Below are 26,452 nucleotides of genomic sequence, written 5' to 3'. Positions count from 1 at the left end.
GGTCTGATTTCTGCCAGAATAACAGAATGAATAGATCATCACTGAGAGGATCGATTATCCTTGTCCTCCAAATCTTCCCAAACTCTCTACTCATTTCAAACTACTAAAGAACATTTTTGATGACTCGACATTAAAATCTGCAAACTGGAGTGGCTACAGAGAATAAACTACAAGTACCCCGGAATCTACACCGCCAGAACCGGTCCAAAGAGGACATTTAAGATCCCAACTAGATGTGCACTAGTGACTTGAGTCAACATCTAGACATACAAAATTCTGACAATGTACACTAATTACCTACCCCGTACGTACCGGATTGTTATTAGTTTCTACACCCTTGTAGACACTACAGTTTCCTGTAGGTTTGGGGAATAATCAGAACAGGCCTTTATAAATAAGATTTTTCGATTAGATTCAGGTAGGCATTGCCCTTCAACGAGGGATAACGTAGACCTGTTGTCAGCTACATCTTTGCAGAATTGTTTTCATCTGTAAAGCAGGGTGTTCTATCGGACTCGAATCTCCTGGCAATTGCGGATTAACCTCTTTTTGCACTTGCCAAGACCCACAAATTCTCGGCCGGTTTTGGGTAAGTTTATCTTGTCCCGTTTATACATTCTATAGCAACACCTTGGAGCATATTACGGTGAACCCAGACGGCGCATTCACAGTGGACCTTGTGCTCGGATGTGGAAAGAAGAGCGAGTTTGCTCTGACTGATCTCCACGGTCTAACAAAGACTGTAGCCAAGCACAAAGTTGAAAAGGCTGCTCTGGTCCTGGAAGGCCTAGAGACGGACTTTATAGAGGGATTCCTAACTGGAGTACTCGCAGATTTGGCGGTTGATAACAGGTTCAAGAAGGATGGCAAACATGATTATGATCTCAAGGACGTCCTCGTATTTCACTCTGACAAGGACGTTGAACACACTGAAGAGGTTAGTCCATTTCTTCATCCATAGACACCCATCCCGTAGAGATCCAAAGTATTTGCATCAGCCATGCACCTTACAAAGGAGCTCGTTACATCACCCCCAAATTATGCAACTACAACCTCTGTTGCCAATTTCCTCGAGACACACTTTAAAGGACTGGGTCTTGAATTCAAAGTCTTGGAAAAGGATGAATGTGAGAGGCTGGGAATGGGAGCATATTTGGCAGTTTCACAGGGAAGTGCGCATCCTCCAAAGTTCCTTCATGCAACCTACAAGGGTGAAGGTCCAATCAAGAAGAAGATTGCCTTTGTAGGAAAGGGTATCATGTTTGACGCTGGAGGTTACAACGTCAAGAACGCCACAACTCTGATTCATTTGATGAAATTCGATATGGGCGGGATGGCTACTGTATTTGGGGCAGCTGAGGCAATTGCAAAATTGAAGCCAAAACACGTTGAGGTCCACTTTATATCGGCAACCTGTGAGAACATGGTCGACGCAAATTCCTACAGACCTGGTGATATTGTCACCGCTTCCAATGGAAAGACCATCGAGGTCATAAATACAGATTGTGAAGGTCGTATGACCCTTGCTGATGCCTTGTGTTATGCCGACAACTTGGATGTAGACATGATCCTGGATATTGCCACTCTAACTGGTACACAGATTGTCGCCCTTGGTGAGTTTAATGCCTTGCATAATGTACCTTTTAGGTCAACGCTATTCCGGGTTTTACGCCTCAAATGAGGAGGTGGCGGATCTGTTCGCTAAAGCAGCCAAGCTTTCCGGCGAATTCTCCTGGAGAATGCCACTGGCAAAAGAGTACAAAGCGGCTCTAAAGTCCGGGGTTGCAGATCTGGCCAATTGCAATTACAGGGCGGATGCTCATGCAATATTTGCCGCTTTATTTCTCCAGGAATTTGTAAATGTGAGTTTTATGCTTATTAACGCATCCATTCTTTGCGACCATCTCATACTAATCACTCATTAAACATACAGAAACCCTGGGTGCATGTCGACTTTGCGGGTCCAGCATTCGAACGATCATCTGGAAGAGGAACTGGACACCATGTTAGGACGCTGGTGAACCTCGTCTTGGCACTTTCGGGGGAGCAATTGTCCCTGTAGCTTTAATGCAGTTTATCTCCTATGGAGACTCAAGTTTTGTTTGCGTGTCTACCATGTTTTTGGATTCTCTGGGAAACGTATAGGCAGAACCGACAGATCCAGGAGCATCGTTTTCACAATATTAGGCCTCTGCATGACTTTGGTGCAATTAGTATCCATGGAAACCCCGAGTAATTGGTAATATCAACGCCATCTACAAGAGTCCGGCAGCGGGGTCCTCCTCCGCCACAAACTATTTTGCAGTTACAGGCCTTCATCATGTAAATATGAAATGAGCTACCCTCCCTCCTAATATATGCCCTGTGTCGTTAAAAATGCCATCTCTCCAGTCTTCCTTCCTCCGGGAGCTGTGTGGACCGATCTCACCGAATAGCGCCAAAATCGAGCCTTCTGGGCGCCTTTATGCGAAACAACTTCACACATTTGCTGGAAATGCCCAGATTTACGGCTAAAGTGAGGACATTGTCCAACTCGTTTTTGTTATTTTACCCCATCTGGCCAAGGAATAGACAAGTTCTTCTCTGGGCACTTGACCTTTAAAGCTCCACCTGACGGGCAGATCATGAGGATTCCTGCATTAATCATCGCAGTCTGCGTCTTCAGGCTTTGCGGGAAGAGTTGGGGTGGTCGGCTCGAAGGGTTAAGCTACCCTGGCGTCCACGGAGCCTCTGTTGTTGACGGCGACGGGAATGAAGACGAAGATGTTGTAGTATCTGGACAGTTCACCTCAAGAATCTCCGCATCCACTGCCGACGAAGCTCATGATTCTGAAGATGAGGAAGATGACATTGTAAAGGCCGTCACTGATGTCGAATGCAAAAGGAATCCAGATAACGCTGAAGACGAGGATTTTGACGATGACGAAGAGGAGGACTACAACACAGCAAAGGTTCGTCTGTACATAGTTGACTTGTCTAATGGAGATATGCGGGAAACGTGTCGACGTAGTAGACGTATGTTCACGAGCGACGCAAACAGAACACGCAAATCTAGACGTTCACGTCCAAAGGATATTGACATTACCGATCCAGATGAGAACCTTTGCAAATCTTTTGACTATTACTATGACGATGTTCCCACCAAGTTTATCGTTCCAAACAGAAGATACACCATCGGAAAGTTGTTGGACGGAGCTACAGAGATTTGGAAGGCTGAGAACGGAGAGAGCTGTACGTATTGCTACCTGCATTACAGGGATAAAACGCCAATTCTAGTACACATGCTCGAGGAAACAAAGACTGGAGAAAACTTTAAAACTCTTATTAAGGGGGAGAATAGAGTTTGGGGTAATGCATACAGCTACTCTGATGCATTATCCAGATTGCGAATTCCCGTAGAACAAACTACACAGTTCCTTTTGAACTTGACTGCTGACAGTGATACCGCTGAGTGCAGGATATTTAACTCTACAATTAATGATGTCACCGTACGGTTCTACATTCCAATGTCAGGATTTCATGCGAACAAGGTCTACTCTGGTGCAAAAGAACTTTGGGCATGCGGATCGACTAAAAGTGTGTTTTCCTCCATCAAAGGTACACCCAAGGAGAGAGTGATAATCCTAACGGCATATTTCAAGGATGGAAGGCACCACCTCATTAAAATGATCACGAAAGATAGTAACGGGAAAAGCGACTCAATTCATTTTGAGGAGAGAAGTGGTGATTGGGACTTTATCAACTCCAACATCTTTGAAGATAAAAGGAAAAAACTTGGAAAGGTCTCGACGAGCTAAGTGTTTCAATCATAATTTGGAGGATCAAATATTTATCAGGCAAAGAATCCTCACCTTAACGGAACAATGTGAATGTAAGTTCAACTGGTTACAATGTAGTACACACTCTAAACTGTAAAATAATCTGTAAAGCTAGGGTGCTAGCAACCACATCAACATTTGAGAGTTGGAATTTATGATAGATGTATCTATGGAGTGTATTCTAACGGACAGTCGGATTCATCTGCTTGGAAGTTTCAACAATGTGCACATTTACTGTAGGAGAAAGTGACAAAAGGGCTGATCTTGTGATAGTTACAGATGAGATGTAGACACTGTTATTGTCCTAGGAATTGAGTAGCTATTTGTAAACAGAATATGGTCGGTATAGTGGTAGGAGGAATATAAAGCTCAAGGATCTACTAGAGGATTCTTGCAGTAGTACTGGTAAACTAAAATATGGAGATCTCAAGGATGTCCTTAATGGTGACTACAGTGAATGCATTCCTAAAAATGGTGGATCCAGGATAAATTGTTTTACACCTGAAAGTGATACTAAATAAGGTAATCATTAATCCCATGTACATTATCAAGGTCGGTAAATGAAGTATTTCAGTATGAAATTTATTGTATGGATTATTGGCGATTTTTGAACGCAGTAAAATCGGTAGATAGTCTCTACCAGTCGGTTTAACTCCTAAGGTTATAAATGCATGTCTTCACTAGCTCGACTATCTATACTATTTTGCGGGGAATGCCAAAGAGTTGAAGAGATGGAGCCCTGGAAAATATACTCTTTGTGCCTCCTTCAGGTTATAGTCAAGGAGGTATTCATAGAGAAAGAGGAATGTTGGCTTATTTAGAAACCAGAGGAAGCATAACCTACTATTCAGGGCAATTCATTTCAGCATCACCTCCATTCATTATTCTTCCTCACTATTGCATTCTCATAACATCACTTACCCATTCCAAGCAACTCTACACTCCGTCTATGAAACCTTAAGGATGTGAGATACTCAAACATGCATCTTGAAATAATGAGGGATACTGGAACACTAAACTCCCTAGTAGAGAATGGAGGGGTATATTCAACTTATAGCCAATGATATGGTATATAATGGTGTGAACGACAGGTAAGATCACAAGATGACACAGTATGTCAGAGAATTCCGGAGGTGCCATTCAGAAAGGCGCCATGTTTATGGCAGGGCTGACTCTTTTGCAGTCTCTCCGTGTGGCTTTAACTGGAGCAAAGTTTGCACTTGATAGATTTAAAATTCCTCAACAACATGCCAGTTCGTTCATTAACATGGTTCATAATCCTATGGAACTGGCAACGTTTACTGGTATTCTTATTGTAAATGTCCTAACATGGATATCTTGGTTTAGGACATGGTTTGCCATATTTACTAACATAGCACTATACTGTTCATTCATTTTGCTTCTCATTGCATTCATTTCTGGAGGAGAACAGGGAAATCTCACCTTCTACTACTGGACTATCGTATTCGTCTCATTTATATATGGACTTAATGTGGCATCTGTAATGAATGTTGGAGGTGCAGATGCCGCCTTTTTCAATGTAGGAATTCCTCTTTCCGGTATTCAGGTTTGCATTTACTACTATATCTTCACTAAGTTGGCTGAGAGGTATCAGTGGTCAAACGTCAGTTACTGGATTATTGTTTGGCAGCTTATTATAGCAATAGTGATTTCTGCAGTCTCTGCCATACTGTGGTCTGGTGCTCCTGATGGAGCTGGAGGCGGTGGAGGTAGCCTTAGTGGAATTGAAAAGGCCATATCTCCGATTTTAATGGGTGTAGTTGGTATGGGTGGAATATATGCCTTCTATCCTGCTATTGCTCCCTACAAGTTGACTGATGTTGGCACTGGCTACAACATTGATTTGGTTGTTCTGTTTATGAGTGCTGTTCCTGGCATTGCTATTGCGATTTTATGTCTCAACACAAAAGGTCCAGATAAAGATTGGGGAAGTGCTACGGGATGGCATTACACCTGGATTCTGGCAATTCCACATATCACTGCAATGGTCTTGTGCTTTGTTACACTTCATTACCCTGATGGTAGAGTAGCTAGTTCTATAAAGAGTAGTGGTTTGAAGGTTGGGGTTATTACTGTGACTCTAAAGTTTTGTGAAGAAGGACTAAAGGCTGTTTCATATGCTGGAGCTGGTGCACATGGAGGTGCTATCTCCTCTTTTAATGCATTCACATCCCAAGGTTTAATGATCATCTTGGCTTTTACTGGAGATGGATACCTGAAGACTTATTCCAAGTATGAGCATGACAGGGGTAAGTGGCCAACTAAAGACTGTGGAACACTTAGATCCATCTGGTTTTGGACATGGAATGGAATGAAGGTGGCATGTAAGAGTGTCAAGTCTTCCTTTACAAAGAATGTTAGATGCAAAGTTCTGGGTAAATCAGAGGCTTTACTCATTGTATATGCGGATGAGGAATTTTAATGGATGACTACTAGGAGGCTCTTTGAAGAAGCTCATCCCTGGACATTCGTCCATGCATTAAGAAGTCTAGTGGAGAATCTGAGGAAGGGACTACTGGACTGAGGACTACTACTGAGGAGACCTCCAATGCTAAAGAGTTATGCTCATGCTGTTTGTCAGTTGTCTGATAGAGATTCTTGGCCTACTTCACGTTATGGGTTTTGGAGTTCTTGGGGATATTGGTGTAAATGTGGTTGTCGTGGTCTCTATACTAGTCTTCCTAAACTTTTGACTTTTAATATGAGGACTGCGTTGGCTCATAAGGATGATCATTTGTTTATCGTAGTTACTTGTGACTTGCCCCCAGATGAATAGTTTGTTGATACGTAATGTAGTTTTTTTTATTATTTCTTAAATGGAACTATATGGCAAATAGGCAATAGAGACTCTCATGGATCTTGGAGTTTAACGAGCATACTCTCTGAACATGGATGGTGAACGTTGTGGGAGCTTTGGGCGACCGCTGCCTCTGGGTAATTTGGACTGCAGGGTGGAATGAAGGTCGCAGTTTTTAGATAAATTACTAAGTAGTTTAGTCGTAATAAATAAGAACATGGAGTAGGAATAGTCCGATGTAACCTCCGGTAAAGTATAAAAATACCAATGGGTCACAGATTTGTGGGTAATATTATCGTGCATGCAAATCTAAAGTATGGCCTGGATGGGTGTGTAACTATGGGCTGTGAGATATTTTGGCACTTCATTCTCCTATAATGGATTCTTATGAGCATTATCTCCTTAAATATACCGAGTAGTTATGAACAGGATCCTTAAAAACGATGGACATTTTGCCTTTTAAGTCCCCCATATCTTCCTTTGCACATCTTGTCCATCTGCTTGAGTTTGATACTATAACGGACTTTGATTAAATATAACTAATTAAAATGAGTGAAGGTGTTACTGTAAATATTAGCAGATATCCTGTAACTAAAGGTGGAAGTGGAGTCCAAAAGGATGATAGTAAAGGATACTTCTACCAGAGCACTGGTTGAAAAATTCTTTTAACGGATGAATGGTACCCTGACCCAGAAGGGACTTACAGGAAGATTACTCATAGCCTTGAAGGAGGGTATAAAATAGGGAATATTACTAAGGGAGGAACTCCTCAGAATGGGTTCGGAGCCTTAAGTAGCCATTCGAGTGTTTCAGTCTTTTACTGGTCAGGGGATAATAGTTTCAGGAACCCTCTCCTAATTCAACTAGGTGAGGGAGATAATGAGTACTATACATATAGCGGTAATACTTGGAGTAAGGATGGAGGAATAACTACCGACACTAATCTTAAGCAAACACTTGATAAACAAAATTGTACACGTAATAAGGCTCACATTATAAATCTTTCACAGAAGGGTAATACTAATTACGAGTGTCCCAGTTGCCGTAATAGTCAGAAATTTCAAACCCAGGACCAAAAGCAGTTAGAATACACCGACTGTACACATACCACTCCTGGTTCTGGCACTTTCTCGGTCTCTAGCTTCAAGCTTTCCAACACCTATCATCTTGGACTACCATCTATAAGGGATGTTGGCAGTATTATTGTTTTTTGGAGCAAGTCAGGTGGAATGCCACTCCTGATTTACTATAACCAAGACGGGCACAAGTGGTTCAGAAGAAACGTTAAATCTGGAAACACCTGGAGCGAGGTTGGTAAAAATCATAAAGAGATTCCTAAAAATAGTGATAAAGATGGTAATATGCGGAAACTCCTCCAGCTAACTGGATATCATCCTCAAATTACTCCAGATTTATCTAAGCCGTATGGAAAATCATACTCTGGTGGAGAGACTGGTGTGACAATTACTGTGAGAAATGCTCCACTTGGTAATGGCTATTGGAAATATAAACATTCTTTGAGAGGTGGACTCTTCGAGCTAAAAGAGGTTAAACATACTGAACAAGTTCCTCTTACCTATAGAACGTATGATGGAAAATTGGAGAGTATTACAGCCTTTTACTATGGAACTACTCCTACAGAGCGGCCTAATCTTCTCCTGGTTGAACTTGTTATAAGAAGGGGGTGGAACTACAAAAGAATACCAATACTTTCACAGAGAAACAAAGGACGCCAAGGATTGGAAAGAATATTCTATACCTGAAGGAGAAACTACTAGACTACAGGGAAATGATCTCACCCAAAAGCTTAAGAATATGCAATTTCCAGACACACAAGCTAATCCACAACCTGATCCATCTCAATCATCTGAAGCTAAAAATTATGGTTCTGCCTCTGAAAAATATCCATCCTCACCAATTGGTCCAGCAATTGGAGGAACTGTATGTGTACTGGTAACTCTTGCGGCTATGGTCTTGTTGGTAAAGTTTTGGCCAAAAGTAAGGACGAGATTCGTTGGAATATGGAATGGTTTTGGTATTCATAAAAAAGGAGAATTGAACATGTGAATAATTTGGGACTTTTGAATCTATGGACAACTACTCCTATTCCAGTCTTATTCAGGCTAAAATGGGTACATATATAACCACCTAGACATGCCCTAGTGTATATGCTCCTATATCTGTATACTTGCCTAGCTCCCTGACGGTCGTCCGTTCGCTACACTCCATTCACATTCACTCATAATTTTTAGGTCAGATTATTCTGAAAAGTCTTGATGAAGCCGACAAAGGGACGTTATTAGAGCGACTCTTCCAGATGGTTCCATCTACACGAGAATTTTTACAACATGAAGAGATGATGACATCGTTGATGAATATCCCCGTCTAGAAGAATCAAACGATTCTATGGGAACAATTGATGAATTTATGAAGAAAACAACTGATTTGGTCCACTTGAAACTTTCGAGGGCAACTTTTGACATTGAGCTTTCGCATCAGCGCACCAATAATCTCGTGCATGTGACATCTACAACTTCAATGGAACCGCCAAATTCCCAGGAAATCTCAGAAATGAGACGAGATGCAAATCTTACATCCACTCACTACTCTGTTCGGCCTGAAATGCAATTTTATGTAACTATTGGTGTAGTAAAGTATAACGGGCATATCATAGAGAGCAGGACCGAAGGACTATTGAACAGACAAGTCATCTGGAAACATGGGATGTATAACCAGAATCTCACCATAATATCGAGGTATAATGACGGCATGAGTGTGGAGGATCAATATAACTTTACGTATGATGGTGAAGTTGAACTGGAGTAGGTTCAAATGGCATGAACTGTGGAAAGTGCATTACGGGTACATTCACCGTTGTGATCTCCAAAAGAATACATTGGTACGAATGTGGAATGTCTAGAGTCTCTGAAGGAGAAATGTCTGGAAGGATGAATAACCAAGAGTAATTTACCCACCTGTTAAAGAAGCACCAGTCACTCATTTATCCCTAGGAATTCCAGAAAAGGAAAATTTTCAGAGTAGAAGAATGATGTGTTTAAACTGTTGTTGCCAATTACCATCGTTAAGGATTTACAAATAGGTCTAGAGACTCTGTCTGCCCGCTATAAAGTTGCAGGCTAAATTGTACCTGCTATATGAGAAGTTGACATGGGATCAAGATCTATTAAAGTTGGTTATCGCGAGATGATCTCCTCATTTTCCTTCTTCCTTGACCATTCAATGGGGTCCTCAAGGAATGAATGGATATTCCCTTCTCTATATTCTATACGTCATGGAAGAGGAGTAAGGAGGGAAGATGCTCTAGGATATTTAAAATGCCAAGGTTGAGGCCTATGGTTGGATCTGATGCGGTTTTTACCATCGTACCTTGTTATCCTGTTCATCATATGCACAGCCTTCCTTTTAACTAGACGAAACTCTGGCATTGACACAGTTGAAATTGGTGATGATGTAGCTGGGAATGTTCGAGGAAAGTCGTCTGGGAAGGGGGATAAAGCACCTTGCGGGAAACCCGTGGAGACTAGATCAAATATCAAGGATCGACGAGACCAACTGAAACGCAATTCTCAGGGACCAGAGACTGTGCGATCTTCACATTTAGCTCAATAGGCTACACTTGAAGATCCTTTGGTACTTGCCGAGGTTTCTTACTCATCCCCTTTTGATGAACCTCCCACAGATGACCATATAGATGTCCCATCTCCAGAGATACAACCTGAGGAACAATCTTCTAGTGAGTTTCATAAGAACGAACCAGAGTCCAGGGAACCTAAAGAGGAAGCCTCTATAGAAGCTCTTCTGGACCTGCCAGATCATATTCCGGAACATCCTCAAGAGTTTGAAGATGAGGATGAGGATCCAGAATTTCATGATGGTTTCTGGGATACTCCAGATGACTACTCTGAAAGGCAAGATGATACCCAAGACGAACCAGATGGACTTGTAATTGATGAAGTTGAGGATGACGAAGTAGAAGATATAGGGGAGGAAGACGAAGAAGGTGAGGAAGAACTAGGAGAATTTGAAGAGTATGTACCAGAGACTGAAGTAGAAGAGTCTGAAACTATTGTAGGAGATTTTAGTGACTCTGAACCAGTACTTGAAATCCCTTACACTGAAGTCTCAGTTTATTACTCCAGTAATGACCAACCTGAGAATGGATCAGAAAAGGAGTTTGGAGATTCAGAGTCGACTGGGTATGAATCCAGTGACAATAATTTACCAGAAACTAAAGTAGAAGAGCCAGAAGAACCTACTAAGCCTGAAAAGCCAGCAAGCTCCTTGGCTTCCAAAGTAGATGGATCCTTATTCGATGTAGAGGAGGCTGAGGAAGACAATGTTAAGGTTCTCAAACTCCTGACTAGGGACGGAGCTGTTGCCAAGAGGGTGAAGTATGATGGAGAGGAGATATGGTCCGGAGTGAGAAGATTTTCAACATTTCTCTGTTCTTATGCTGTCTTGTATATGGATGGAGACAGGCCCACTCTTGCCGTTATAAAAACAAATGGTTTATGTAATACTGAACCCACAGTCTACAAGTACTATAATGGTACTAAATGGCAGAGTCATGATGCGTATTGGCATAAAAATGAACTTGAGGCTTTAAAGGAGAAGTATAGACCTACTTCTTCCATTGCTTTAGATCTTGTTAATCCTGATGAGACAAATATAGATATAGATGAATACACTGAATCCGGAGTGACTGTTAAGGAGTTTTCTCCAAAGGATGACTTCCACATATCCTCTGTTATGGATTCTTGCAAGGAGCTATGGAATGCTGGAGCTGGTCAAAAGTGTTTCCTTGTGGAACATTACGAAAAGAATAATGTGACAATTCTTTACCTGGAGACTGATGATGGTAATGATACCAAGTCCAAGTGCTTTGAGAAGACTGGTAATGAATGGAAGAATATTGGCAGGGAAGTGTTTGTTGAGAAGCTTATGACAATGATTAAAGAATCTGTAGGATCGACCAGTGACACTCCTCAGGATACTCATCTAGATACTGTTCATCCGAATAAACTACTGTATAAACTCATCTCAGTGCCAATCCTTTGAATATCACCATGATGACAGTCACATTAAACTAGTCCTTCCACAAGAAGGGTGTTACCGTTACAAAAGTTGTGGATGGTGATGGAGATATCTACACTCTTTCCTCTGGTGAGGCATTTGATCATGCTAAAGTATACCTTAACAAGGATGGTAAGCCTGAGCTAGTACTTGTAGTAACTAAGAGAGCTGATACTTCCAAGGAAACTTACCTGGAGCTTAAGGATGGTAAATGGGTATCCTGTGATGATCATGATGCTAAGATTAAGAGTTTAAAGGATACTACAGAATGGAAATCAGACTTTGAAATTGATCTTTCCTTGGCCAATAGTACTAATGAATGTAGCATCTTTGAAACGGAGTTACTAGGAGTTACCACTAGACACTTTTATCCTAAACCTGGCCATGCCCCTATCAAGGTTCAGGATGGTAATAAGGAACTATGGAAATCCACAACGTGTGCCACTAAATTTGGGTCTAATTCCTCAGATAGTTGTCTTTCTTGTCTTATCTATGAGAAAGGGGACATAAAAATACTAGAAATGATTACAGTGGAAAGATTAACAAGGAGATGGAAGTATTTTGAGAGGACTGGTACTGAATGGAAGAGTATAACTAAGAAGGAAGATTTTGATAAGAAGCTTAGCGAAATTAGTAAATATAGATTATCATCTTCTAATCCTACTACTTCCACATTAGCACCTACAAAACCATCTGGAAACTAGATGATACCCTGGATCCTGCAAAGACTGACGGGGTAGTGTAGACATCTCGAATGCAGTACAATAATTTGGTTACATGGGCACCAAAACTCGAATCGCAAATGTAGTTGATAACGCAAAGGTCGTTTTATAGCATAAATTATAGGCTAATTTGTGGTTTGCAAAGCTACATGAATTCATTTTTGTCGCTTGGATAACAGATGCTGAAACTCCCTTACGAATTTAAATCGAATGAATTATCCCCTCAGTCATACGGATGTCAAGCTCCCTACGACCGTCCATCCTATGCACAGGCATTGTCTAGTTCTTGTAGCTTTTCGAAAAACTGCTCCTTTTCCACCTCGACCCATTTATCCTCTCGTCTCTCAAAATAGAGGATCTTGTGGTTATCCGCAAGTTTGATGAACATGTGCACCAATTTTGGATATGTGGGACTTCCATGCACGATTATATGTTCGCAGCGTTCCTTCCATGATTTTGATTCCCATAAAACATCCTCACCATCGGCAATTGTCCCAATTCTAAATTTAGAATTGTTCATGTAAATTCTTGCAGTGATGCCAAATGGGCTATACTCCTCCACCTTTACAAGGTTATAAACATTTGGGTTTTTTATATCAAATGTTCGTTCATTTTGCATCTTTTCCATCAGCCTCTGATACTCTCCATCGTTGACTCGGATCCATACTCCATTCTCAAATTTGAACTGAACATAGTCGAATTTCCTGGCATCGGTAAAGTACAGGTATCCAATAACCGGTTTGTTACAGAGCCTGTAAACTGTAAAGTGATGGTACAAAATGTCATTCTTGGCTGTTTCCCACAAAATCTGATAATTGTAAACGACCTTGGAGACATTAACTCGCGGCATGCGACTGTATATTGTAAAAGATATGTCCCCTTTTTTCTGAACGATGACTTTACATTCATCTCCCTGCATTTCTTTTGCGATATCAATGGTCTCTCCCGCAAAAACACCCAGCCGAAAAACTGGCACAAGAAGAAGAAAAAAAGCCATGTGAAAATCCATTCCAGTCTATACAGAACGAGTTCATGAAATGTTGAATCTTCTTGTGGCATAAATGTGCCAAACAAGTCCTCCTCTTGTCTCTGATACAACTCTCAAGTGGCCAAAATTCGAGCCTCTTGTGCGATAACTGGAGAACCTATGTAACAAGTGCCAGTGTTTAAATTGGTGGAGTGATCTGTAAATAAGGTGTATACAGGTCAAAATGTGATATAGTTTGCAAATTTCAAAAACTACCAACGATGAAGAATCACCACCGCAGTTTTGCAATGGAATCAGACTTAAATTTGATGAATGGGGACCTTTATTTATAAATGTAAAAGCTTTGAATAATAGAAAATATAATGGGACTTTTGGCCCACATGGCAGGCTTTCTATTTGACTGCATGCAGATCCAATTTTTATTCTTGGGCTCAATGATGCCATGGTGGAAGGAGATTAGTCTGTAGGATTACTCGATCACTTTTGGTAACTTTACAGGGAATGTAAGCTAAAGGTAACATTTGGGAACCCACATGGACCATTAACCACACGTTTACCGCGCAAGCAAGCAGTGGAGCCATATGTGGCTAATGTATTGTCTCCAAATAAAACGAGTAAATGGTAAATATAATGTAGTAGCGCAAATGTAATGTGGATGCAAGCAAATCAAGCTGTCCTAGGTGTAGGAGTTGGGTTTATTCCTGGCAGAATGACGGACTATAGAGATGTATTACTCATCACTCATAATCATGCCTGTAAACGTAGGAGACTGCCATTAATTAAGCATGCACACTCTCATTGAAGTGTGAGAAGGGTTAGGAGATTCTCTCATCTCATTTAGCTTCCGATAAAAATCTTCGCTCCAATGCATTAAGTTTACGACTGTAGTGTTCCTCAGTAACGTTCTTCCATTGCCCACCAAGCTTCTCAAAGTGCCTTTTGCTAACTCTTCCACGAGCTGCAGAAGAAACGAGAAGTAGTGAAGACTCTCCATTTGATGATACTTCTGCTGATAGCAGCTTTTCACCCCCAGGAATAGCACAAAGTTTAGCCTCTCCATCCACAACCGAGGTTATGTTGGAACCACGTTTCGGATCATATGTAGTATGTTCCACTCCATTCTTACTATCTTTGTATACTTTTACCTTGGATTCATTCGGTTTGGCAAGATCTAAAGTATTTGGAATAGTAGTGACAGGTGTAGGTGGACTTCTGAGATTTTCCGCAGATCCACCATAAACTCCATTATCGTCATCACTGGTTTTACTCTTTCCACAACACCAAATTGCGCTACAAAACCTCACCAGGCATAATGTCCATAGTACTGCCAGAACCTTCATCTTGTAGACCCTTTATCTGTCAAGATAGAAACTAGAGTATTGGTATAAATGGGAATTATTAGTATCGGAGAGGAATAATGGAAGTTGAACCCAGGAATACCACGATTAATGGGGTTAAGAATGATTTATGCAGACGTTTATTCCTCCTGATACCCAGTCTACTGGAATAGTTGACATGCATGTGCAGTCACAATAATGTCCGTATTGTTGGATCCTCCAGATTAACAGACATGGCTGAAGGAATGGGTTAGGAATAAACCAAAAAACCTACCCTACAGATGGACTTGGTTATTCCTCTTCTTGTTACCTTCAGTATTTAAGCTGGTGCTTTCTAAGGCATCCATATATTACCACTATTAAACCATGCTACCTCTGGACGATCATCCTTGGTATTTTACAAGTATAGGCGTTGATCAATCTATACCTCTGTTATACCACACCTATTCATTCATGAGATAAAGGAATGCTCTGTAATTCAACAAATTGTGAATAAACAGGGAAACTCTGGTCTGGTCTATGGAACGGACACTTTGGGTTGATCTGGGAAAGGGGAGTTAGCGAGGCATGTATAGAAAGGTATCTCTAAATTATACTAGTTCTAGCAATTTTATCTTGTGTATCAGGATGTATACCATAAATCGTCCTTGATATCTGCAGTACTGGTCATGCATGCATAGTCGACTTCAGTACAAGAATGCAGCATGTTTTCCCATACCCTTGGTAGGTGGTAGAGACTCCTCTATGGCCCTGCCAGTATACCTTTCTACGAATCATTGTGTATAGACAATATTCCCCTCAATTCTACATCCGTGGAACTGCTAAGTCCAGAAAGAGGTCCTTTCCTCAGATGCGAGATTGAACCCCTTGCCAGCTTCAAGCACGTACCGTGCATTGACTTTAATCCCATTGTTATACCAGGATAAAACGTCTATTGTGACGTCTTTAAATCTTGTATCCCAAACGATTTCCCTGTTTAGCAGACTGCGCTCTTCCTCGACTATAAGTTTTCCGTCAAAGTATATCGTCCCAAAGACAAATTGATCCTTAAGGTCATCGTCTGCAGCGTATGTTATGCGTAAAGGTTTCCCGCTTCGTCCTTTTGTCTCTGAATGCAATGGCTTTCTATCTATGCCTGGTTCCATTGTAGACCTCAGGTTTGGAACATCATTCCTTTCTCTCTTGAAAACGTCCAATTTTACGGGTGTTCTGTAATGCCGCACATATTTTGGAACCCCGTTTGTCCTTCTAAACTCGTCAATGCGACAAGAATATTCGTTTCCATTTGCATATTTACTCAGAATCCTCACCAAGTAGACATTGTATCGGTCTATAATATCGACGCATTTGTCAACACATGTAGAATCCCCCTCCATTATAATGTGTTCTCCGTCACTCACTCTACCAATGAGATGGGTCTCCTTGAGGTCTTGTCTAATTCTGTAGGTTTCACAGTCCTTATCCTCCCTGGGCGGAAGATATTCAATCTGGTCTGGCACGTCCTTGGAAATGTCAAGATTCACAAGAATCTTCTCAGGTTCTACCGGAGCTCCCAAAATATTCCTTGCTAGCGAGGCAAATAGGATGAGTCTTGCTGTGAAACTTCTCATCTTGAGTTCCTCTATCTCCTTCCAAAAGTCTGAACCGTAAGGTCTCCAGGGGTAACGTATAATGATCTACAACCTATGACGGCTTAATTAGTGCTAGATAATCTGCTAACAAAACAGCTTAGTTTGTCTAATCAAACGGGTGTAACTTATACGTATTATTTATATTGTAATTACCAATTCTGAGGTGAGTAGCCAAAGGAGCTGCATGTAGCGATGGCAGTAAATGTCCGGATTTTTGAATGAAGTTTGCCATGAAGCAGTTTCCATAATAAATGGACCGTTGTCTCGTTTAAAGAGTTTCTTGTAGTCTATAGTCGTTGTAGTTATTGGCAACTCCTGTCCTTGAGAGAATATACATTTATAAACTCTCATCTCCATAACTAGTCATTACGCTTGAGCCTCTTCTGGTCTAGCCATAACATTTGGTGTAGACAACTCCTGTAGCAGAAATGGTTCGTCATTTCTCTCATCATCTTAATCCACGGAGTCCCTGAGTTTGACACCTACTTCTCCGCTTTCATCAAAGAGGTTTCAAAAGACTTGATGTTTGAGATGCAGATGGTAAGTGTACTCCAAAAGGTGGGTACCCTGGAGCTAATCAGTATATGATGCCAATGGAGGCACTACACATCCGGCAATCCCTAAAGGAGAAACTAAACTTCCAGCTCAGCTTGGTGCCAATAAAGCTGGATAAAGATCCACAGATTAGGATTCATTTAAATTCCATATACCCTCTGCGAGTGCATTAGCCTTAATTTGTCACAAATGATCTCTCCTTAAGGTATCCTACTGAACATAAATTCTTGATGCCTAGTTGGCAGTGAAAACTTGCATTCTAAAACATTATGGTTAAACTACAAAAGCTTAAAACTAAATCATATAAACAAAATTTTGTGATAACTTAACCAGTTTCCTTCTCCAAACTCGGTCTATTTTTTGCATCTGGTGTAGATAATTTGTCCAACATTCTCTCTATACTCTTCAAATCAGCCTCAACGTCCTTAACTTCCTTTTCCTTTTCTTCCTCTGCCATAAGCTCATTAAGTTCATCCTCAAACTGTTTATTTTGTCTAAAATATGAATAAAGATACCTCTAGCGTTTGCGGAACTCCTTGGGTCATGGCATCGTAAATCTCTGCCTGGGCTTCTCTCTGTTCTTCCAGCTCGTCCATGAGAACGTCAATTTTATTTACATTCCTGTAATTTGTGTATGAATTAGATGAAATAAACAAACATTGTCTCCTGAATCTTTTTGTGCGCTGAAAGTCCCGTGGATAGTGCATTTATGGCCATGTGTTGCATATGTGCACTTTCTAATGTGATATTTTGTGATTCCAGGGCTATTATTGAAGAAGAGATTCTGTTTATTTCTTCTTCAAAAAGTTTCTTCTTTCTCAATGCGGCTAGTGCTCCTACTTTGTCATTTGCCGATGCCTTGGTTTTAGCTTCTTCGAGACATTTCTGCATTTTTGTCTATCGTTTGTGGACACTCACCTTTATCCTAGCTTCTAGCTCGGTTTGCCTCTTTGAAAGCTCCTTTACTGTGTTTTCAGTATGTGCTATTGCACTGTTTACTTCGTCCTAAATATGAAAATGTGCAGGTGTTATAATGTAACAAATGCATATCTGGAAATTGCAACAGGAGAATTTGTATCACCTGTAGTTATAGAAGGGGAGATAAGTAATGTGGTATAATTATATTCGTAATTTTAAAATTCCCTTAAATATTTTGTAAGATCCTGTGTTCTAGCATTCCATTAGACAAACTCCTCAGTATCCAAGCTAGTATATAGAGTATCATCCATAGACTCCTAAATCTGCCTAACCCAAGGATCTCCTTTATAGCGATTATAAAGTTTCCATCCAGCAAAACAAGCCAAGGCAGAAGTACCAAGAATGCCTGTAGTTACAGAGACAATAGATTTTGCAGTTTTAGGAGCAAGTTCTTGAGCTCCAGCAGGAGGACTGGTGACAGGAGCAGCAGCTTCAGGAGTAGTAGATCCTCCAGGACATGGTGAATAGCCACATCCACCTGTACTATTTAGTGCAGTCACAAGTGTATTAAAGTCTTCGTGACTACAGTCCTTGATGTTCTATGGGTCCTTTGATATTCCAGGGACTTTCTGCCATGTGTCATCAGCATCACCACCTTTCTTGAACCATTCAACCTTGGAGTTTCCGTTTTTAATACAGATAAGCTTGGGATCATTCCCTGTACAATAGAAGACATAGACACTTTGACACCAGAGATAGGAATTTTGGAGGTCAGGGATATTTATTCTTTTTCTGGGAGTATTAGCACCACTATTATTGTACCTTATATCAGCAATTTGTGTTTCAGGGCCAGAACCAGTAATAGAATGTTTGTAAATGGTAACTGGTGATGATTGATGTTCCGTGCAACGAACTTGTACTTCACTTACAGAGACCTTTCCGCTACCATCCTCACCCCTCTTGCTATGTTCTTCACAACAATACCTCTGCTGAGACGTAGATGTTTCATATGATATATCAATGGTAACAGCATCATTTATTTCACAGTTTAGCAATTCTAAATCCTCCTTAGTAGGTCCATTTCCAGATATCTTATAATAGTTACTCCAATTACCATTTTTATTATTCCTATGGTACGTTTTCTCTCCGGTACCATCCACCACCTTTACAAGGAGGGCCTTAGTGGTATTACCAGTCCAGTAATAAGCGGAAACATTTTCCACGTTATTTCCTATAGCTCCTAGATTATTTCTCTGATCATCAATTACTGCCAATAGTGTGAATGGTTGATTTTTTCTTCCATCAGAAGCCTTATATTCATGAGTAAACTTGAGGAAGTCCTGGGACCCGCTATTAGGATAGGAAGATCTTGTAACCTTAATATCCTTAGCAGTAGCCAGAGGATCTCCCTCATAAATCTTTTCTTTTGGAGGATCTCCATCTGGTGGTTTTTCTTTAAGATTAATGGTTACTCCTTCAACAGCCATTATTGATAGGGTCTATAGACCATGATGCTCTTCCCTATGGACCAACATTTACCATCACTTTGGCCAAATACCGTCGTATATCTGCCACAGTAGGCTCCCGTTGCATATCCCTGGCTAAGGTCGGTATCCACTAACCTTTTTGGACTTTGAAACCTCTTGTACGGGCTTTTTCCTGAACGACTTGAACCCAAAGACCATTTTGGTGTGTCAAATTACGATTTCTGTGTAATGTAGCCGATGGGAGCATAAAATCGCCAATTAGTCACACATTTACACTTTAACAATTGCACCTTTTATCTATTGTACATGTTTGAATAGTAAATGACAAAGTGCGCCCATAACAGAGTACAAACGTCCGTACTTGTCAGGTGTGTAGTGACTGCCGCTGGACAGGAGCTAAACGCACGAGCGGAGCCACCATGGACAAGTTGCATGGATACGAATGCATAAGAATATGGTTGAAAGCGCATAGAGGTGGACACAGTGTAAATGAACGGAAGGTACAACAGAAATCACCAACATGATGTATTTGGGTCAACCCCGAAGAATTTGTGGTTGCAGTTTACAGCGTAGGATACGTCTAGTAGGAGATAAGCACGTTTTCTGGACAAAGTTTTACCAATTCTATCGAGTACATATGGGTACCATTACTGGAATGTGTTCCAATGGAAGAAATGCATAAAGGGCTGATGGCAGGGGAATTCCAAGACAAGTTTCACGAATTCACCACCGGGCTCTCTGGCCCCAAATCTAGAGCCTATACAATAGCCATGGAGTCTAGAATTGCCAAGATGGAAAAGGAGTGGAACTATAACCCACCAGTGTGATAGGATTAAAGTTGCTGCAGACATGAGGTTCCCTGATGGAGAAGTCGCCATCCGTGGAGCCGCTAACGGTCATTCCAGATGCTCAGCTGGCAATAGCCAAGAGAGTAGCCATGCCATGCATGGCCGATTGTATCCGTTGGAAAGTGCCAGAGGGTGGATTACCGACCTCTTTATCCACCCATGGAGCATGATTTCAACCTAGACATCCCTCATGAGCGGGATTGGCAACTGTACAAACGGTCTCCATGGATGTCGCCCATAGACATGCAAGAACCGCCTAGACAGGATAAATCCAGCCAACACTGTCAAATGAGAGGGTAGCCATAGCTCTGCACCTACGCTACATATTACAGCTGTCTAGCTAGCGCTATCTGTCCCATTTATCAATCGTGATAACCTCAGCAGTTTGAAAAGTTTCAGTTTATGGGAAAAAGTGGTTAGTTCCCAGACTCATCCATCTTTCTAGGTACCCCTTTCTTCTGTGGGCACCCTGTGGTCATTGTCCGCTATAGCAGCTTTCCCTTTGGCTACCTAGCTGTCTACACGAAGCTTATTCTCCTTTAAGTTGTCTACTGGCCATAGTTTGTTCCACAAGTGCAAGTTATAGCCTCACCAAGCCCCTTGGGATCGCTTCGTCTCGCTGCCTGGCCAGCCACTTTTGTGTGGGGAGGCTGGAAATTTCCATCATGCAAGCCTTGGTCGAAAGCGCTCATTTCTTGACAAATAAATTCACAATTTTGCTCATACTTGAAGACTGAATAATTTTACACGCAATTGTGCCGTTGGTCTCTTTTTATATTTGCACTATCAGCACTATAGCCGATTTTGAAGTAAGTTGACGATCTACGAGCCACAATGGCCGGGCGACCACATACAGCTCCCATCATTTGCGAGATTCCCGCCATATAGATCCATTGATCACAGCTAGTGGCCCACTGACTAGCCGCTGTGGTCGGACGGGTGATGGAAGCTTTGCGGAGTTGTCGTTTAATGCGGAATGGATGGCTATTTGGTCATTAGAGTGACAGTGTTTGCAGATGGAGGCGTAGGGTGGCTCTAGGCGCTCTGAAAACTGCCTGCTGTCCGAGGGACGTTTGGTCCCCTTTTGATGACTTTTGACGCCCATACTATTGCCGCATTTAGTTGCCCGGCTTTAAGCGCCCATTTTACATGCTGTACACTTCATTTAGCCATGCACACACTCATTTAGGTTCTCACTTATGTTTTTTGGATTTGATACAGAGGGCATAAAGGACCCTTTTAAGCAAATCGGTTCTGTAGATAATGGTAGCTCAGCCAGTAGAATAGTGCACATTCGTAACCATCAAAGGAATGGGAGAAAAAGCGTGACCACTGTGCAGGGGTTGGAAGAATCTCTGGATTTAAAAAAAATGGTCAGAGCCCTCAAAAAAGAGTTTAGCTGTAACGGTACCATTATTGCGCATGCCGAACACGGTTCGATTATACAATTACAAGGGGACAAGAGACAGGATGTCGTCAAGTTTCTAGAAAGAGAGAAGCTAGTCACTCCAGATCAAATTAGAATACACGGAGCATGAGTCGATGTTTCAGGGACCATGCGGGGTTTATTGTATAACAGTTTATGTTTTTTGTCTAGTTGTAGTTTTCATGCCCAGCCAGTCTTGTACCCCGCGGTCGCGTACGCCTCGCCAGATTCCATTCATGTTGAGCAGATGGAGCGTTGCAGATTCAAATGTTTTTGATCCTCCTGTTACTCATAGAATGTGTGAGTAGCGTCAGATTGCGTCATTTGGGATTCCAGAGCCCAGATGTGGTCGTGATTGGCGGAGGTCACAGCGGCTGCGAGGCTGCTGCGGCTTCTGCTAGGATAGGAGCCAATACTTTGCTCATTACTCCGAAAATATCCACAATAGGTGCGTTTTACAGCCCATGGAGGTTTTTATGTCGCCATTCTACACATTTTGTCCACTTTATGGCACGAATTTAGGTGAAATGTCATGTAATCCTTCCATCGGAGGCATTGGAAAGGGAAACATTGTCTGCGAAGTCGACGCTTTGGATGGCATAATGGGCGTTGCAGCGGATGAGGGCGGGATTCTCTTCCGTTTGCTCAATAGGAGCAAAGGACCTGCTGTGCGAGGTCCCAGAGCGCAACAGGACCGCGATGTATACGCAACGGCAGTGAGGAACCTCCTGGCAAAGTACGAGAACCTCGAGATTCTGGAGGAGATGGTCCAGGATGTCATCATTTCCAACGACTCTGCAGACAAGAGAATCCGCGGAGTTAAACTCTCGAATGGGAAGGAAATTGAGGCAAAGTCTGTGGTCATAACTACCGGCACTTTTCTCAGAGGCAAGTGTCATGTCTCGACCAAGAGGTTTGTCCGTCTACATTCTTACATTCCTACAGTGTGCCTGGCGGTCGATTTGATAGAGCCGAAAACGAGTATGAGCCTCCATCGAATGGTTTGTGCGAGACTTTTAAGCGTCTCTTGGTTAAAACTGGGAGGTTCAAGACCGGTATGAACGCTGGCTTACAGATGAAAACGTATAGGAACACCTGCACGACTGGCTCTGGACTCTATAAACTTTGACATTTTGGAGGTACAAGAGAGTGATGAGGAACCAGTTTCCTTTTCATATCTAAATGCAAAAACGGGTCCACCTATTTCTCATGGACTGATAAAGTGCTACAAGACAAGGACTAATGAGGACGTTCACAGGTTTGTTTTTGTTATATGCCTACACTGCAAACTAGGATTGTGAGAAATAATTTGGACAAGTTGCCAAACTATGAGAGTGGATTGGGTCCTAGGTATTGTCCTTCAATTGCTACAAAAATTCAACGATTTCCCTCTGTTAAATCGCATATTATATGGCTGGAACCTGAGGGTGTGAATAGCAAGATTGTTTATCCGAATGGAATTTCTGGAGCCTTTCCTCCAGACGTTCAGGTAGGTTTATGTATGAGTTTTGCTATGGTAACTTGGTGAGCTAGTTGTGAGGGAGGATTAACGTATGGATGAGTAGGTAGGAGAATGTGCTCCCTTTGGTCGCATTGAGACTCTCATGGATCTCAGAGTTTTGAAAGACCATACTCTCTGAACATGGAGGATGAGTAATGGAAGACGGATTTTCCAAAAGCAAAGAGAGACTGTAATGTCTGTGTCTAAGGACTTTCTCTGAGAACTCTAGTAATTATGGCAAAAGATGAAGGGGTAACAATTAAGCTGGGTGTGAAACCAAAAGATGATCATACTATTGATACTTATAATGATGAGACCACTCGTAAGATCATTACCGTCACAAGGTATGAGGAACCATCTGGGTTCTACAGGTATACTCATGCAGATGAGGATATTACTGATGGAAGGAAGAAAGAATTCACACTCAAGGGGATCCAAGATGATCATGGAAAGATAGATACTATAAATAACCTTAAAGAGGTAACCTCAGTTGAAGCCTACTACTGGATACATGATAAGGGTGGTCCCGGCCAGACACCTAGTAAGGTTCTTTTGATAGGAGTTACCACCACTGCTGGCGATGGAACTAGGTATTATAAGAATAGCGATGGCAAAAGTTGGACCGAAACATACCTCATAGGTAATGACCTAGAGAAAACTCTGGACGAACAAAATTGTTATAATAGCGATGCAGTCACCCTAGACCTTACCAAAGACGCAAATGGGATTATGCAGATGAGTTATTGTTGCACTTACCATAAGGATGGTGGTGAAAAGGTAACTGTGAAGGAATTAGAAGTTAATCATAATCACAAAGATCATCAACACGGAGGACCTACTAAACTCTACAAACACTCAATTCAAGGTGGAATACTGGCAGGTATTAAGTACGGCTTTGCTGGTGAAAAGAATATAAAGCGTGTAACTTTGAATGGAAAAGACTTTCCCATTTCAGATGTAGAAAGTATCTCTGCATTATACTCCGGCGAGAGCAAGGAACCTGAGCTTATATATATTGATGGTGGAGACAAAGGTATTACTGGATGGTTCCAGAATAATGGCAGAGAATGGACACTCGTTTCCAGTAACCTCCAAGGCGTAACACCAGAAAATATTACCGAATGCATTTACTGGAGTAAGCTTGTTGATGAACTTAAGCACAGTAATAGTAGCTTGAAAGATTGTGAAGATAGTCATAAACAAGAACCACGAAGACTAGCACGTGCTGAAGAAGGTCAAGTACAAGGACATGCCGGTGGTCTACCTGGACCCGCTGGTAAAGTTGATGGAGTGCAAGACCCTAACGATGCTAGTCAGCCTCCTGCTCCCACTGAACCTTCTGCTACTGCTACTGAAGATACTGCTCTTTCTACTAAAGCTCCTAATCTTCCTGGACCTAAAGGAAATGTTGGACCTAGTGGTGAACCTGGTGATGGAGAGCTAAGCCCTGATGGTAGTCCTGGTAAACATGGTGATGAAGCTGATGGTAAATCTGATGCTCAATCTGATGCTCAATCTCCTGAAGGTGAAACTGCTGCTCTTGGTGGAGCCTCTGCTGCCACTGTTGCTACTTTTGGACTTGGATCCATCTTGGGTACATCCTCTGGTACCCTTGCCGGAGCTGGCGCAACATTTTTTGGAGGATGGAAACTTTATAATCGCTATAAAGGAGATCCATGGGTTAGACAGATTTGAGATTCTATGGAGATACTAGCTTGAGGACTGAACAATACCACCATAAACGTCCTACACATAAAACACCAGGGGATACTATGTGAACCATGATACTATACTATGTTATCGTCATCCCTCTCACTAGCTTCCATGCTGTGGATCATAACCCATCAGATTTCCTGGTTACCATAGTCAAATATGCTACAAAAACTCTAGAATATTTATGCATACCATTTCTCAATTTCATATCAACATGCAGCTAAAAATGCTCCGGTGTATCAAAGGTTTGGAGGAGGTCAGGATTCTCACACCTGCTTACGATGTCGAATATGACTATGTCGATCCGCGAAGTCTCTATCACACACTAGAATTAAAGGGAGTTCGAGGGTTATTTTTGGCTGGTCAAATCTGCGGTACCACAGGTTATGAGGAGGCAGCCGGTTTAGGGATAGTTGCAGGAGCAAATGCAGCCCTTGCAGCACTCTCAAAAGATTCCTTAATTTTTAACCGTTCCGATGGTTACATTGGTGTCCTAATCGACGATTTGGTACGAAAGGGTACCAGTGAACCTTATAGAATGTTTACTTCCAGAGCTGAAAACCGTCTTTCTCTGAGGTATTCTTTCATAGTCCCTAGAAAACATTTACAGAATTGACAATGCTGACTTGAGAATGATGAAAAAGGGTATATCTTGCGGTTTGATAAGAAACCCAGAACGTATCGCACTAGCCAAGGAAAAGTATATTCATGCGCAAGCAGTTGCAAATCGGCTAAGGTGGGTGATTACATTTCTCATTATAGCTCCTAGATTAACGTGCATGTCAATGGACAAATGGATGGGAAACGGACATGTAGAGGGTAAAAATGGCTGGGAATTTCTCAATAGGACTGGAATCACACTCAAGTTTGCCGAGGAACAGATCGCAAAGAACGCTTTGGAAAAATTGGCAACTACTATCGCAAATATTTATAAAGATAGGGATGAATCGGTGGAAACCCAAGGGGACGGTAACGACCATAAAATCCCGAAAAGGACGGAGAAGGAAAATTTGGAACTGCTCCCATTCACAGATTTAGAGCTGGAGGGGATAAAGACCATATTTCCAAACTTGGACGCATACCTTGACAAGTCTCTGGAAATCACACTCTCAATTCCAGAAATTAGTCCAAAGTATATCGCAGACTTTGTCGAGGCTCTCTCTAAATACAAGCCGTTTATTCACAAGAATAACAAAAAGTTTGAGAGAGCCGCCATGGGCCGTGAAATTGCCATTAGACCAGATATCCAGTATACAAGGTTTGTTTTTTCCATTACCATTACACCAATGTCCAGGGAGAACTTTCCATTTCTATCGCTGGAGGAGGTTGAAGTGCTGTCAAGGGAACGCCCAGCAACAATAAGGGAGGCTCTAGACATACCAGGAGTCACTCCAACCTCTGCCCTGAGACTCGCAACATTTATCATCAAACACTAGCAGCTCCGCGTATTATCACGTCACACTGGAGCCTCGGTAAATTTGTTAAAGGAATGCATTCCGTGGATGTTGTCTAGACAGGTGGGAGCTGCAAAGGCGACTAGCAGGAGCCTGTATGTTCAAAAGGCTTGGTAGAGAAACGAGTTGGTATACCCCTACT

General features: G+C 41.8%; 12 protein-coding genes across 12 annotated transcripts; 8 read left to right on the top strand and 4 right to left on the bottom strand.

The window, feature by feature from the left end:
- Nucleotides 1-282: 282 nt before the first annotated feature.
- BEWA_003500 (leucine aminopeptidase, putative) lies at nucleotides 283-2,062 on the top strand (the record flags this gene model as incomplete). The annotated part of the gene is made up of 6 exons (XM_004830551.1): nucleotides 283-304; nucleotides 501-582; nucleotides 625-937; nucleotides 977-1,613; nucleotides 1,648-1,862; nucleotides 1,934-2,062. The coding sequence occupies 6 exons, from the start codon at nucleotides 283-285 to the stop codon at nucleotides 2,060-2,062; spliced, it is 1,398 nt and encodes a 465-aa protein (XP_004830608.1).
- Nucleotides 2,063-2,569: 507 nt separating this feature from the next.
- Nucleotides 2,570-3,797, top strand: BEWA_003490 (signal peptide-containing protein; the record flags this gene model as incomplete). Its single annotated transcript, XM_004830550.1, has 1 exon — nucleotides 2,570-3,797. The coding sequence occupies exon 1, from the start codon at nucleotides 2,625-2,627 to the stop codon at nucleotides 3,795-3,797; it is 1,173 nt and encodes a 390-aa protein (XP_004830607.1). The 5' UTR covers nucleotides 2,570-2,624.
- A 1,135-nt stretch (nucleotides 3,798-4,932) lies between these two features.
- BEWA_003480 (hypothetical protein) lies at nucleotides 4,933-6,261 on the top strand (the record flags this gene model as incomplete). The annotated part of the gene is made up of 1 exon (XM_004830549.1): nucleotides 4,933-6,261. The coding sequence occupies one exon, from the start codon at nucleotides 4,933-4,935 to the stop codon at nucleotides 6,259-6,261; it is 1,329 nt and encodes a 442-aa protein (XP_004830606.1).
- Nucleotides 6,262-7,865: 1,604 nt separating this feature from the next.
- Nucleotides 7,866-8,399, top strand: BEWA_003470 (hypothetical protein; the record flags this gene model as incomplete). The annotated part of the gene is made up of 1 exon (XM_004830548.1): nucleotides 7,866-8,399. One exon carries the CDS (start codon nucleotides 7,866-7,868, stop codon nucleotides 8,397-8,399), a length of 534 nt encoding a protein of 177 aa, XP_004830605.1.
- A 643-nt stretch (nucleotides 8,400-9,042) lies between these two features.
- BEWA_003460 (hypothetical protein) lies at nucleotides 9,043-9,462 on the top strand (the record flags this gene model as incomplete). Its single annotated transcript, XM_004830547.1, has 1 exon — nucleotides 9,043-9,462. One exon carries the CDS (start codon nucleotides 9,043-9,045, stop codon nucleotides 9,460-9,462), a length of 420 nt encoding a protein of 139 aa, XP_004830604.1.
- Nucleotides 9,463-10,002: 540 nt separating this feature from the next.
- On the top strand, nucleotides 10,003-12,434 carry BEWA_003450 (hypothetical protein; the record flags this gene model as incomplete). The annotated part of the gene is made up of 3 exons (XM_004830546.1): nucleotides 10,003-10,239; nucleotides 10,267-11,664; nucleotides 11,748-12,434. The coding sequence occupies 3 exons, from the start codon at nucleotides 10,003-10,005 to the stop codon at nucleotides 12,432-12,434; spliced, it is 2,322 nt and encodes a 773-aa protein (XP_004830603.1).
- A 280-nt stretch (nucleotides 12,435-12,714) lies between these two features.
- BEWA_003440 (signal peptide-containing protein) lies at nucleotides 12,715-13,461 on the bottom strand (the record flags this gene model as incomplete). The annotated part of the gene is made up of 1 exon (XM_004830545.1): nucleotides 12,715-13,461. The coding sequence occupies one exon, from the start codon at nucleotides 13,459-13,461 to the stop codon at nucleotides 12,715-12,717; it is 747 nt and encodes a 248-aa protein (XP_004830602.1).
- An 812-nt stretch (nucleotides 13,462-14,273) lies between these two features.
- BEWA_003430 (signal peptide-containing protein) lies at nucleotides 14,274-14,780 on the bottom strand (the record flags this gene model as incomplete). Its single annotated transcript, XM_004830544.1, has 1 exon — nucleotides 14,274-14,780. One exon carries the CDS (start codon nucleotides 14,778-14,780, stop codon nucleotides 14,274-14,276), a length of 507 nt encoding a protein of 168 aa, XP_004830601.1.
- An 818-nt stretch (nucleotides 14,781-15,598) lies between these two features.
- BEWA_003420 (signal peptide-containing protein) lies at nucleotides 15,599-16,387 on the bottom strand (the record flags this gene model as incomplete). Its single annotated transcript, XM_004830543.1, has 1 exon — nucleotides 15,599-16,387. One exon carries the CDS (start codon nucleotides 16,385-16,387, stop codon nucleotides 15,599-15,601), a length of 789 nt encoding a protein of 262 aa, XP_004830600.1.
- A 901-nt stretch (nucleotides 16,388-17,288) lies between these two features.
- Nucleotides 17,289-19,691, bottom strand: BEWA_003410 (SNF7 family member protein; the record flags this gene model as incomplete). Its single annotated transcript, XM_004830542.1, has 5 exons — nucleotides 19,504-19,691; nucleotides 17,882-17,968; nucleotides 17,622-17,848; nucleotides 17,479-17,584; nucleotides 17,289-17,444 (listed from the first exon to the last, which is right to left on the bottom strand). Exons 1-5 carry the CDS (start codon nucleotides 19,564-19,566, stop codon nucleotides 17,289-17,291), a joined length of 639 nt encoding a protein of 212 aa, XP_004830599.1. The 5' UTR covers nucleotides 19,567-19,691.
- Nucleotides 19,692-20,907: 1,216 nt separating this feature from the next.
- Nucleotides 20,908-21,797, top strand: BEWA_003400 (translation initiation factor SUI1, putative). Its single transcript, XM_004830541.1, has 2 exons — nucleotides 20,908-21,025; nucleotides 21,406-21,797. The coding sequence occupies exon 2, from the start codon at nucleotides 21,416-21,418 to the stop codon at nucleotides 21,752-21,754; it is 339 nt and encodes a 112-aa protein (XP_004830598.1). The 5' UTR covers nucleotides 20,908-21,025; nucleotides 21,406-21,415; the 3' UTR covers nucleotides 21,755-21,797.
- A 112-nt stretch (nucleotides 21,798-21,909) lies between these two features.
- Nucleotides 21,910-26,292, top strand: BEWA_003390 (glucose inhibited division protein A, putative; the record flags this gene model as incomplete). The annotated part of the gene is made up of 9 exons (XM_004830540.1): nucleotides 21,910-22,090; nucleotides 22,165-22,555; nucleotides 22,588-22,697; nucleotides 22,732-22,900; nucleotides 22,936-23,131; nucleotides 25,077-25,432; nucleotides 25,467-25,825; nucleotides 25,889-26,114; nucleotides 26,151-26,292. The coding sequence occupies 9 exons, from the start codon at nucleotides 21,910-21,912 to the stop codon at nucleotides 26,290-26,292; spliced, it is 2,130 nt and encodes a 709-aa protein (XP_004830597.1).
- Nucleotides 26,293-26,452: the final 160 nt, after the last annotated feature.

Source organism: Theileria equi, chromosome 3, assembly GCF_000342415.1.
Source record: "Theileria equi strain WA chromosome 3, complete sequence".
Classification (NCBI taxonomy): domain Eukaryota; phylum Apicomplexa; class Aconoidasida; order Piroplasmida; family Theileriidae; genus Theileria; species Theileria equi.
This window is presented reverse-complemented; position numbering and strand designations above follow the sequence as displayed.

Excerpts from the sequence above, each read along its gene's own strand:
- BEWA_003400 (XM_004830541.1), top strand. The coding sequence starts at position 21,416 with ATGTTTTTTGGATTTGATACAGAGGGCATAAAGGACCCTTTTAAGCAA.